Source organism: Gigantopelta aegis, chromosome 10, assembly GCF_016097555.1.
Source record: "Gigantopelta aegis isolate Gae_Host chromosome 10, Gae_host_genome, whole genome shotgun sequence".
Classification (NCBI taxonomy): domain Eukaryota; kingdom Metazoa; phylum Mollusca; class Gastropoda; order Neomphalida; family Peltospiridae; genus Gigantopelta; species Gigantopelta aegis.
The window spans coordinates 33,043,189-33,055,871 of record NC_054708.1 but is presented as its reverse complement, the minus strand read 5'-3'; the positions used below and the strand labels follow the sequence as shown (position 1 = coordinate 33,055,871).

Below are 12,683 nucleotides of genomic sequence, written 5' to 3'. Positions count from 1 at the left end.
AATACAATACATACATAAAAATACAATACATACACAGTAAGTCAACTAAAATTCAGCTGAATATGCAATGCCCTGACATTGTTCTTTGAAGAACCCACAATCACCTGTCACTATAATCATGTTTATGTTTAAAGAACAAAGAAAATGAAATATAATCGCATCATAATCATATACATATGTAGAGTTTTAATTTCAATTCACACAGAACTAAAAACAACCCAATATAACAGTAATACTGTAAGTAGTAAGTACTGGCACTTTGATATCATCTACTAACTGTTAAGTATACATTTTGGCAGATATCTATTCCACCCTAAATAAAATTGGCTTTTCCATCCCTGGTTCATCTGGAGTCATCTGCCTTATGTTTGTTGCGGTTGGTGGTTTCTCTGGTTCATTTTGAATAACCTGATTTATATGTCATATAGTCTTAGAGAGGAAACATTTACATTTTCCATTAGTAGCAAGGGATCTTTTATATGCACCATCCCACAGACAGGATTACACATACCACAACCTTTGATATACCAGTCGTGCTGCACTGGCTGGGATCAGAAATAGCCCAATGGGCCCACCAACGGGGATCGATCCCAGACCAACCGTGCATCAGTGCTTGCCTGTAACAATCTCACAGGTTGTGTCCAGATGGGTGCATGGAGGGCATACACTGTTTTGTTATTTTATTTTCATATATATATATATATTTATATAAACTGTCATGTGTCAAATATATTCCGTTACATATTAAGATGGAAACATCTATGGAGGCAAACACGAAGGAACTTCAATATTAATTTTTATTTTATCCTAATCCTTATAAATAAAGATAAAAAGCTGCCTTGTGCCACCTCCACTAAACATTGTATCGATGTTTAAACCAGATTATTACATTAAGTTGTTAGTGGGGGGCATAAACTTTTTATTATTTTATTTTCAATATCAAGTAGGACTGTAAAAGTTTCTTTTTGCTTTAACTGCAATTTATATAGTCATATAGAATACTTCTACTGCTTTAACACAAACCATGTCCTTTCGGCACATTGCATCTTGTTAATGAAACTATTTTTAGAATATTTCTTCATTTCCGATTAACTGAATGACTAAATACATAAATTTGTTTCTTCACGTGTCAGGGAATGTTCCCACAAAACATAATTTGGAATTGGTCAATGTAGTTTGGGAAAAGAAATCGAAAACATGAAGCCTCTTTTATGGCCCAGTCAGCAGGATTATACATTTGTATGTATTTAGAAATAAAATTTACTACATTATGTTAATTCAATATTTTTTAAAAGACTATCCCGAGTTTGTTGCCATTAAGATGATCCCGACTAACAGAGCTTTTTCAAATGCTTAGCCTTTATATGCATTTTTGATGGTCCAGATGTTTGTATATATATTTTCAAATGTACAAAATTATTAACTGAAATCCAGTTTGAGCTATTACAAACATTATGACAACCAGAAAAACTTTGTATATGCAGACAATAATAATAGTAAGTATTTAATTATAATTATTAAAACAATCTATTTGAAATATAATAGTAGACGACTCAGACTGACTCTTTAAAGTTAACATAAAATAAAGCATATCATGTAAAATATGGCTGACAATTAGTTGACAATATGTAATTGTATAAAAGGTTGGGGTGTCAATAAGTGTTTTGACCAGAATGGGTTCAAACCAAAATGGGTTTTCATTGTACATCAGTGTTCGAGATTAACGGTATCCCGATATCCTGGGGATACCAGAATTTAATTCTGGATACCAGATTTCAAGAACCCAGTATCCCACCGGGATACCATATAATACTAAATTCTCAGATGGGATACCAGATTTTGAAGTGTTAGTATCCAACTGGGATACTGCCCAAAAATTTTAATCTCGAACACTGTACATGCATGTACAAAATATACAAAACATTTAACTAATTAGTAACTAAGATGCTAAAAACATTTGTTGTGTAACTTTTTAAAAGTGAAATACATTTAATTATACAATACATACATAAAAATACAATACATACACAGCAAGTCAACTAAAATGCAGCTGAATATGTAATGCCCTGACATTGTTCTTTGAAGAACCCACAATCACCTGTCACTGATCATATTTAAAGAAGAAAGAAAATGAAAAAACAAAAAACAACCAATTTCTGAAATATAATCGTATCATAATCATACACATATGTACAGAGTTTCAATTTCAGTTCACACATAAGTAAAAACAACCCAATATAACAGTAATACTGTAAGTAGTAAGTACTGGAACTTTGATATCATCTACTAACTGTTAAGTATACGTTTTGGCAGATATCTATTCCACCCTAAATAAAATTGGCTTTTCCATCCCTGGTTCATCTGGAGTCATCTGCCTTATGTTTGTTGTGGTTGGTGGTTTGTCTGGTTCATTTTGAATCACCTGCTGTATGTCAATTACATTTGGTTTCTCCTGTTCATCTTTAGCCACTAGCCAGTTCGTTATTTTCGCAGGCTTCTCAGATTAATCTATAACTACAGGCCTTATGTCAGCTACCTGCACATTTGCTTTCTCGTATTCACGTTGAACCACTGGCCTTATGTCAGTTACTTCTGGTGGTTGCTCGAGCCTTATGTCAGTTAATTTTGGTGGTTGCTCGAGCCCTATGTCAGTTACTTTTGGTGGTTGCTTGAGCCTTATGTCAGTTAATTTTGGTGGTTGCTCGAGCCCTATGTTAGTTACTTTTGGTGGTCGCTTGAGCCTTGTCAGTTACTTTTGGTGGTTCCTCAAGCCTTATGTTAGTTACTTCTGGTAGTTGCTCAAGCCTTATGTCAGTTACTTCTGGTAGTTGCTCAAGCCTTATGTCAGTTACTTTTGGTGGTTGCTCGAGCCTTATGTTAGTTACTTCTGGTGGCTGTTCGAACTCTATGTCACTTACTTTTGGTGGCTGTTTGCACCCTATATCAGTTACTTCTGGTTGTTGTTTGAGCCCTGTGTCAGTTACTTTTGGTGGTTGCTCGAGCCTTATGTCACTTACATTTGGTAGTTGCTCGAGCCTTATGTCAGTTACTTCTGGTGGTTGCTCGAGTATTATGTCAGTTACTTCTGGTAGCTGTTGGAGACCTATGTCAGTTACTTCTGGTGATTGCTCAAGCTTTATGTTGGTTACGCCTGGTGATTGCTCCAGCGTTATGTCAGTTATTTTTGATGGTTGCTCGAACCTCACGTCAGTTACTTCTGGTGGTTGCTCGAGCTTTATGTCAGTTATTTTTGGCTTTTGCTCGAGTTCAAAAAGAACCACATGGCAGTCAGTTACCACATTCGTGTCACATATTTTTGGTGATTTCTTGGATTCACTTTTGACCACTGGTGATTTCTTGGGATTGTTTTTGACCACTGGTGATTTCTTGGTTTCGTTTCTGACCAGTGGTGATTTCTTGGGTTCGTCTCTAACCTGCCTGATATCAATTACTTTTTGTGGTTTACCATGATGCACCGTTTTCAAATGCCAGCCAATCTGTGACCTGCAATTAAAACAACAAAACATAAGTAACGTTTCAATGTTTCTTACCAAGCAAACCAAGTACGGTTTTGGGATAAAAAATGATTAGTTGACTCAGGTCAGATGATGGGTACAGCAGTCAATTTTAACAATTTCATCAGTCAAAATTTGTCACGGCAAACTGATTTTATGACTTGAGTTGCCTGTGGGACAACTGATAATGGCAGTGTTTGTCAAATTACACAATGCCATGAAGCTTCCTAAATATATATGCCATTCCTATCCAAACTAAATATGTATCAGGGAACATTTTCAGTATCGAGTCACAATTTACTATTTAAGCTTCAGAAATCGCTACACAATTTAAAATGGTCAGTCGGTTAGTAACTGACACTCAAAATATCCCCTGTACATATATACCTATATGTTGTGTGACAAATATTCGAACCTGTAAATATAACAAAGCAGATGGCATACTAAATACATACATGTAGTAGTAATTTCGTGGTGACAGATGTATATTTCAGATACTTCAGCCATATACATTACATATTAGTGAATAAAGATTTGTTTTCTCAAAAATTTACAAAAATAACAAAGATTGGATAACCCACTGGAAATACCTTGACCAAAGCAGGCCTTGACCTTAAGTTTTTTCAGCGGTAGCCCACTGGGCTACCAGGTTATAAATTCTAGTAGCCCTTAGTAAAAATTGGTAGCCCCACAAGTTTAAAAAAAAAAAAAAAAAAAGAGAGAATTATTTATTTTTATTTTTTTATTTAAACGTTTTAGGGTGGGTTTTTGTAAATCATGAGCATTATACTGTGAAATATACACTTATTAAAACTGCATGATAACCCTGAATGAACAATAAAGTTTTTAGTTTAATCTGGGGGAAATACTCAAAACTACAACATTAATATGTGACAGAATAAAGTGTCTCATATGTAGCATTATAATATTGTGTAAGCCTTCATTACGAAATTAGGCCTACAAAAAATTTATAATAATCCCTACCTACCTACCCACATTTGAAACTACTGGTCAGAAATGGACAAAACAAAATATTTTTAAGGATGGCCTCAAAAGAGGAGTAAATATGGTATATACAAAAATCTGATCACCACCAAACAACCGACCTATTCTATCTGCATTAATTTGGTTGGTACGATTCCAGAAATACACAATAGTACCGTATTTATTATTATTATTATTATTATTTATTGTTTTTAGACCTAATCTCGTAATTAAGGCATACAAAATATTATTGAAAAACTTCATACGGTTTTCACGAGTAGAACTGTCTACTGATCGTACGATCTTCAGATCGATAATGCATATTTTAATACTTAAAATGGCTGCAACTATGTTCAATAGGTGTAATTTTGAAGAATCTTAACACAACTTGCCTTTATTCCAAAACAATAGCGGTTTTTATTGGTGACAATAAACTTGTAAATGCCGTAAGCCAATTATCCCAGACGGGGGATTGCCATGTGTGTTTGTATTATCACGTGACAAGGTCAGTTGTCATTTTGAGCGAGGTTATCGCGCAAAGCCACAGTAAACGATAAAATAGATTTCATTAAAATTAATTTATAAGAAAGATTAATATTTTTAACATTGAAAATATTCGTCAATTTATACATTTATTTCACATAGTAATAGATATTAATTGTGTAAACAATAATTTGACCATTTGCATAGGTAGCCTAGAAGGAAATAAACCGCTATTGAATTATCGTTTAGTTTAGACTTCAGCTGGCAGCAAATAGTCTTGATCATACAAAGCATTTGTTATAAGTAGGCGTAAAAACAACAGGCCATGTTGTTGATCGACATAAATGACTATGAATAGATCACCCATGTCACAAATGAAAATTCCATGACCCGTACGAACCAGGTATATCTGGCCACTGGATTACCTCATATTATTTGTTTTGGTCCACTATGTTAAAAAAATATATCGTACCACTGGCAAATATACTTCTTTATGTCACTAAATCGTATTGCACAACTACCACCTGTGTGTCAGACTAGGGGAGCAATTAACAGTTACAGGACTCTTGGCAGCAGAGACTGCGCACATGAAAGGTGGAATTTCAGACACCGACGGATTAAACGTCTTGTTGATTGTGGAGTGACTGGACATGCCAACACATTTGGTAGCCCGGCGGACTACCAGGGTTAGACAACTGGTAGACCGAGTGAGAAATTGGTAGCCAAAACATCCTGGGCTACCGCTAAGGTCGAGCCCTGCAAAATACAGGTACAAATCAAGGGTTCAAACAAATAATAAAAATGGACAACCTTTGCAGAAGACATACGTGCATTAAAAAATCATCATGTTGATGCAGTGTGGTAAAATGGACAAACAGGGTTTTCCAAACTATGCCTTGTTTTCGCCAAGTTAAAATGGCAATAAGTTTGCATTGCAAGTGACAATGTGTGACGTTTGAAATGTGTACTGGATTCGCAGATCAACATCACAAAACGCTAAAATATGAGTCATCAGGCAGGTTAGTGCCAGAAGTGGATTTTGGTACTGACTCTCCTAGAAAGATTTTTGCCCGTTTCAGATGAGCAGGGCTAAAAAAACAACCAGAAGGGCAAAATTTGGAAAAACGAAAGTATGGTGTTTTTCTATTTCCACGGTTGCAGTTTCTGTTTTTCTTCTATAACCGAAACCACGGTTAACTGCACATCACTACTGTCTATTAGATGACAGCACTGCAGCACATTATGTCATATATATGCTTGACAAATTTTAGCTATTGATAAATTCTAAAGCCTCAAGTATATACGATGGCAGTGACTGTGGATGTTGCAGTCCCCACCCCCATGGGTAGGGAATTGAACATCTCCCCTGATAAAAACAATGTGTTATTTTTAGAGCAGATCCTACATGGTAATTTACAGTGTTTCAGTGTGCTAAATCACGACCATGTGTGGGATTGGTTTGTCTGACATCTGTGCTGCTGGAAATGTTCAATTAATATGTCTAATATCTCATTCAGTCAGGAATTCGGTACATGTATAATCACTGAAAATTCCTGAAATCTTTTTATTTTATACATACATTTTGTATTCCCTGAAATGTTTTCATCTATTACTGCATCATTGTAACTGAATTTTCTGATCTCGTTGGTAACATAATTACTGTATAAAAAAAAAAATTTGTTTTTGCTTAATGACACCACTTGAGCATATTGATTAATTAATCGTCGAATATTGGGACATTAAACGTACTGAACATTAACCATTATTTTACATGATGATCCATTCAGTTTTTGGTTTAATAAAATAATTAGGATTTCGGGGATAATTTTTGTGTGCGATAAATCCTTACACATGCAGTTAACAACAAAATTACTAATATTACCCCTATTTTAATACTACACCAATTAAGAGTATCTGTAAGACATTTTATTGTTTTTATTAAAGAAATCCTACAAATCTTAAAAACCCAATTACAGTGTATCTATTCTCCTTTCAATGAAAACGCGTGTAATAATTAACAATATGATGTAATATTTTGTTTTGTTTCTCTTGACATGATGTTGCTGACTTAGGAGTGAAGCAAATGGAAGATTTATCAGCATTGTAGTCTATATTCTGAACATGATTCATTGTAATACAGGATACACTAAAAAAACAGAAAACAACAACAAAAAAACCCAATTTCGTTTGCTGTTAATTTCTGTTGCAAAACATGGATATGATTGGATTTTACATTTGTGAATTGGTGTTTCGATATCATATTGACTTATTTTGAGGACATTGCCTGGATTAATTTCGGACAAAATATATGTTGATAGGGTAGGTCTTCAAGTTTATAACTTTTACAATCATATGTTCACTTAATTTCGTTTACTAATAAGTTTTATTACTTGAGATTGGAAGGGGTGGGGGGAGGGTGGGGTGGGGTGGGGGGGGTTAGACTTATATGCGAGATCGACTGATAGGTGAGTATATACGGTAAGTATTATTATTGTGAGTTTTTCAAAAATCTTCAATATTTTAAAGCAGTTAATGCTGTTTAAGATGTGTTTAAAAAATCAAGTTATTTTGTCTTCTTCATCAATTTTATTCTCTCTCTCCCCCCCCCCCCAAAAGTATGTTCTAAACAAAAAGGGTGCACTTCAAGTTGTGATAAAATTATTTCTGATGAACCGGCCTGTGCCATTTTGGGAACACAAACTAGAACAGCAGGCTTCAGGACACATGATCAAATTGACTGCTGCAAATGCAATCGATTAGTGACTGGACCATACTTAGAGTGGGTGGATGTTCACTGCCACTAACGAAGTATTAAAAATTACAATGGCACAAAATAATAATAACAATAACATCATTTTCATTTACAGTTAATAATTGTTTTGAACATTATTTAAATCAATTTTAAAATATATTGGAAGAATGAATGAATCAATCAGTGTATGAATCAGTGTATGAATGTTTAACGACACACCCCCCCCACCCCCCTTTCACAAAAAGACTCTTCGGCTATTGGGTATCACAAATGGTAAGTATATAAAAATATCATTTATATAATTATATAAAACCACAGTGTAATGTGCAATTAATACATGTATACTAATGAAAACACCACACATGAGTCCAAGTGACAGCATATCGGATGTATTCTTGGATGCATTATCGGAATTTTGTCACCGTGGTAAATCCTGGTTCCCATGTCATTTACATCTATCATCTGATTTATCACAAAATTTAACCAATGTAAAAAAGGCTTGTATCAAACTGAGTTAGTTGACAGAAATGAAATGTTTTATTTAACAATGCACTCAACACAATTTATTTACGGTTATATGGTGTCAGACATATGGTTATGGACCACACAGATATTGAGAAGAAACCCGCTGTCGCCACTTCATGTGCTACTCTTTTCGATTAGCAGCAAGGGATCTTTTATATGCATCATCCCACAGACAGGATAGCACATACCACGGCCTTTGGTGTACCAGTCGTGGTGCACTGGCTGGAGCGAGAAATAGCCCAATGGGTCCACCAACGGGGATCGATCCCAGACCAACCATGCATCAAGTGAACGCTTTACAATTGGGCTAGTCCTGCTCCTTAGTTAGTTGACAGATGCATGTAATTTATATCCTGTGGAGAGTCAGGCTCAAACCGGTAGAAAAATATTACTTTACAGCAATGTTCAGAATTGACACCCATTTCTACAATGTTCACTTGCTTACTTGTTTAATTAAATATCATTTCAGTATATCAATCAATATTCACTCATTACTACAGCAAGATACACACACGATGTTATCCATCTATCTACCATAGCCAAAACTATACCTGTGGCCATACGTCCCCAAACCAAAGTACATGTAAGGATGTATAGGTACCAGTCACCATGCCAAAGAAAGGTTTGTTGGTATGATTCAACAAACCAAAATTAACACTTCACTAAGAGAGTAACTGAACTTGTATTTGCCTAACTTAAAGTACCATACTGCTATTTGGTGTTTAATAAAGAATTATTTTGATGTAAGTGGTCTATTACATGAGAGAAAACCAAAGCCACCGCATAGTCTACTACCAATATGCACTTTCAAAACGGCCTATGTGGCACTGGTTAGTACAGGCAAAATTTTACAGAGAAAGCCAAAATATATAGTGTAAATTTACCTTGGGTATCCTCTGAAATCACAATACCCACACTTGAAGATCTGAGGCTGGTGTCTGTAGGAATGCGTGTACATCGATTTCAAATTTCTAATTGTGTATTCACATTTAATACACTGATAAAAAGGGTCACCATAGGCATCGTTTTCAGTTTTGAACAGTTCATTCGTCTTGTATATTCTGTATTGCATTAGTGAATGGTCATCACGTGATGGAGGATCTGGCGTGAGCAAGGATCCACGGGATGTTTTCTCAGGATTAGAGCAGCTTTGTGGTTCAGCTTTAATCGACGTTTTAGCAGGAACATGTTTAGAAATATCTTTCGATGAAGTTTCTTCTTTTTTACCAGTTAAAGGTTTTTTCCTGCCTTTCTCACAGACACTCTTGCTGTTCATTTTTATCAGACCGACAGCAACTTTTGAATACTTCAATACTTTCCACCCTATTTTTTGGTTCTCAGCACCAGACGATGTCTTCTGGAGCTGACCTGACTTCACTTTATTGTATCGTTTGGACAGTTGGACTGAACGGTTCACCAAAATCTTGAGCTTCTCTTCTTTAGATTTATCCAAACAGGTAACACACTTCACCTTTTTACCAGGGTGTTCCTTGATGTTATGTTTTGTTAAACGCAGAATGGAAGCAGTCTGCATTTTACAACAGTAGCCACAATTGAGTGGCTTGTAATGAATGTGATAGCAGATTTCTATGTGAAGCCGAAGCCATGACATCAGTGGTCGGTTTTCACGACAGTATGGACACATGTGGCCGCCGGTTTCTCCAGCAAAACGTTTCTGACCATTTGACAGATGCTTGGTTAACCTGGCTACTTTGTTTAAAACAGATCCTTTTTTAACATCTTTCTTTTTCTGTGGTTCTTTCTTTATAAGAACTTTCGTTTTTGATTTTTGTTTGATTTTCAGCTTCCCTGCCAGCTTCAGTTTCTTCCTTGCAAGTCTTTGTCTCAGTTCCACGTCATCCTTCAACTTGGGTACAAAACAGAAGTGGCACAAGTCCAGACACCTCTTTTCCATTTGGGAATTATTTGTAATTAATATGTTGGGTTTTTTAATGTATTTAGGATGTACTTCACCAACATGGGTTAGGAGTCGATTTTGTGAGAACCCTGCAAATGAACAGTAGCTGCATGCATATTTTTTATAGTGAAAGTGGTAATACAGGTGGTGTATAAATTTGGTGAAGGACTCCCCTCTGTGTGTACAGTACTTGCAGCGGAATTCGAAATCAGAATGAAGAAACTGATGTGCATCAGGACAGTCTTCCTCTTTTATACCTACACATTTCTGGATTTTAACAGGTGCTGGTGGGACGACAGGTGCTGGTGATGGGACAGGTGCTGGTGGTGGAACAGGTGCTGGTAATGGGACAGAACTTGCTCTCTTTTTAACTTCCAACTTGCTTCCAGATTGTAAGGGAAAGGGTATTTTTATGTCTGTTTTCTTCAACCTCAATACTAAATGTTTGTTACAAGGCACATGAAATGATTTTTGTCGTAAACTCATTTTTCTTTCTTTCACACTCACAGATTTGTTACCTAGATTTACCTTCTTTTCCAAATCGGTTTTATTTTCTGGAAGTGCTACTGGTTCTACTTCTGTTTTCACCTCATTTGATGGAAGATCACAAGTTATTTCTTTTTGTGAACTATTTGTACGTTCCACAAGTCCAACAAGTGTTTCTTTTTCTACACTGACTGTATTGTTCACAAGACCTAAACATTTTTTTTTTTCTTCTCCTTGTGTACCAGTATCTTTTTCCACATGTCCAACAGGGTTTCTATTTTCTAAGTCGGTGGTAACTTCCACCAGACCCGTAGGATTTTCTTTTTGTTCAGATGTGGTGTTATTTTCCTTGAGACCAGCAGATATTTCCTGGATAATGGGTGTATTTTTCTCTAGTTCAGAAGGCTTTTCCATTTCCACATATCCAACAGGATTTTTGTTTTCTGTTAGAGAGACAGATTCTTCTTTTTTTGAATCGGTTTTATTTTTCAAAAAACATTCAAGTTTTTTTACTGTTTCCATCTTGATTGTATTTTCCTCAAGTCCGACAGCCTTTGAGTTTTCTAAATTAGTCGTATTTTGTTCATGTTCAACAAGGGTGTCATTTGTTACCGTTTCCATCTTGACTGTATTTTCCTCAAGTCCGACAGCCTTTGAGTTTTCTAAATTAGTCCTATTTTGTTCATGTTCAACAAGGGCGTCATTTGTTACTGTTTTCATCTTGATTGCATTTACCTCAAGTCCGACGGGCTTTGAGTTTTCTAAATTAGTCGTATTTTGTTCATGTTCAACAAGGGCGTCATTTGTTACTGTTTTCATCTTGATTGCATTTTCCTCAAGTCCGACGGGCTTTGAGTTTTCTAAATTAGTTGTATTTTGTTCATGTTCAACAAGGGTGTCATTTTCTTTTTCTGAGTTTATTTTATTTTTCTTAACCTCAACAGATATTTCCTTTTGAGAACTGTCTGTAATTTTCATTGAACGTGTAACTCGTTTTCCTTGTAAATTAGCTCTGTTTTGTTGTGAAGCAACAGATCCATCAGAGCCTGTCTCAGAAAATTTGACTTTCTTATTTTTCTCCTGAAAAACAGGTTTTCGTTTTCTTTTCCTATTCTTCTGCACTGTTTTTACCTTTCCTGAATCATTTCTATGTTTAATTGCAGTTGGCCTTTTATCAGAATCTGAAGATTCTAAATTGTCACCATCATCACCTAATTCCATCATAATGCTTGTTTTACTCTCATCATGATTATCCATATCTGCATCTGCATCATCAGTTATTTTTTCAACTATGTTCCTCTCCAACACTGGTTTTTTCTTGAAGGAACATTTCTTTGAACGTTTTTTATTAACTCTGACTTCTTCTGGACGTTCCTCCCAAAATATTTCAAAAGCATCACTGAGAGCTGTCGGAATATAGTCTTCATCGCCGTCAATATGGTATTGTCCATGGTGGTCCATTATTTTATTTGTGGGGAGAGACAGTTTGCAGACTTCGCAAATAACCATATCGGTTATTTCATGCTTCCGACGAATATGTTTGTACATAAATCCACAGTGAGAAGAAACCAGATTGCATTCTTTACATTTTAGCATTCTTTTCTTCTGGCATTTGACAGGTAACTCACTGTCTGGTTTTGTCTGTTGCTTTGTGAGACAACTTTTGTCCAAGTTTTCTTCAGAAGATCCAGTGTTGTCAAGATGGCATTGCTTGCTGTTTTTATCAGAGACTGGAGTGTGAGAACAGGCCACTTCATTGTCAAGTGATGCAGATTTAAGCACATTATTTTCCTTTCCCATTTGGTCACAATTTTCAGATAATTCAGTTGTTCCTGGGGGATTTGTTCCTACAACCATATTGAATCCAACACAGTGAAGTTCTTCCCTAAGCTGCTGCTGCTTCTCCAGTGACAGGGACAAAAGGGAATTGTTATATGATGGCTTAGCCAAATTATCTGAACTTTTTTCTTTAAAGATGCATGGCCAGTTATATGTTTTTCGTTCTTGGCACACAATACTC

General features: G+C 35.7%; 1 protein-coding gene across 1 annotated transcript; it reads right to left on the bottom strand.

The window, feature by feature from the left end:
• Window positions 1-1,923: 1,923 nt before the first annotated feature.
• LOC121383173 lies at window positions 1,924-12,520 on the bottom strand. The gene is made up of 2 exons (XM_041513012.1): window positions 9,144-12,520; window positions 1,924-3,504 (listed from the first exon to the last, which is right to left on the bottom strand). The coding sequence occupies exons 1-2, from the start codon at window positions 12,518-12,520 to the stop codon at window positions 2,715-2,717; spliced, it is 4,167 nt and encodes a 1,388-aa protein (XP_041368946.1). The 3' UTR covers window positions 1,924-2,714.
• Window positions 12,521-12,683: the final 163 nt, after the last annotated feature.

Bases quoted from the DNA above. Each gene is read 5' to 3' on its own strand.
- LOC121383173 (XM_041513012.1), bottom strand. From the start codon at position 12,520: ATGGTTGTAGGAACAAATCCCCCAGGAACAACTGAATTATCTGAAAAT. The intron at 3,505-9,143 runs GTAAATTTACAC...TTTTAATTGCAG, and splicing joins GATTTCAGAGGATACCCAAG to GTCACAGATTGGCTGGCATT.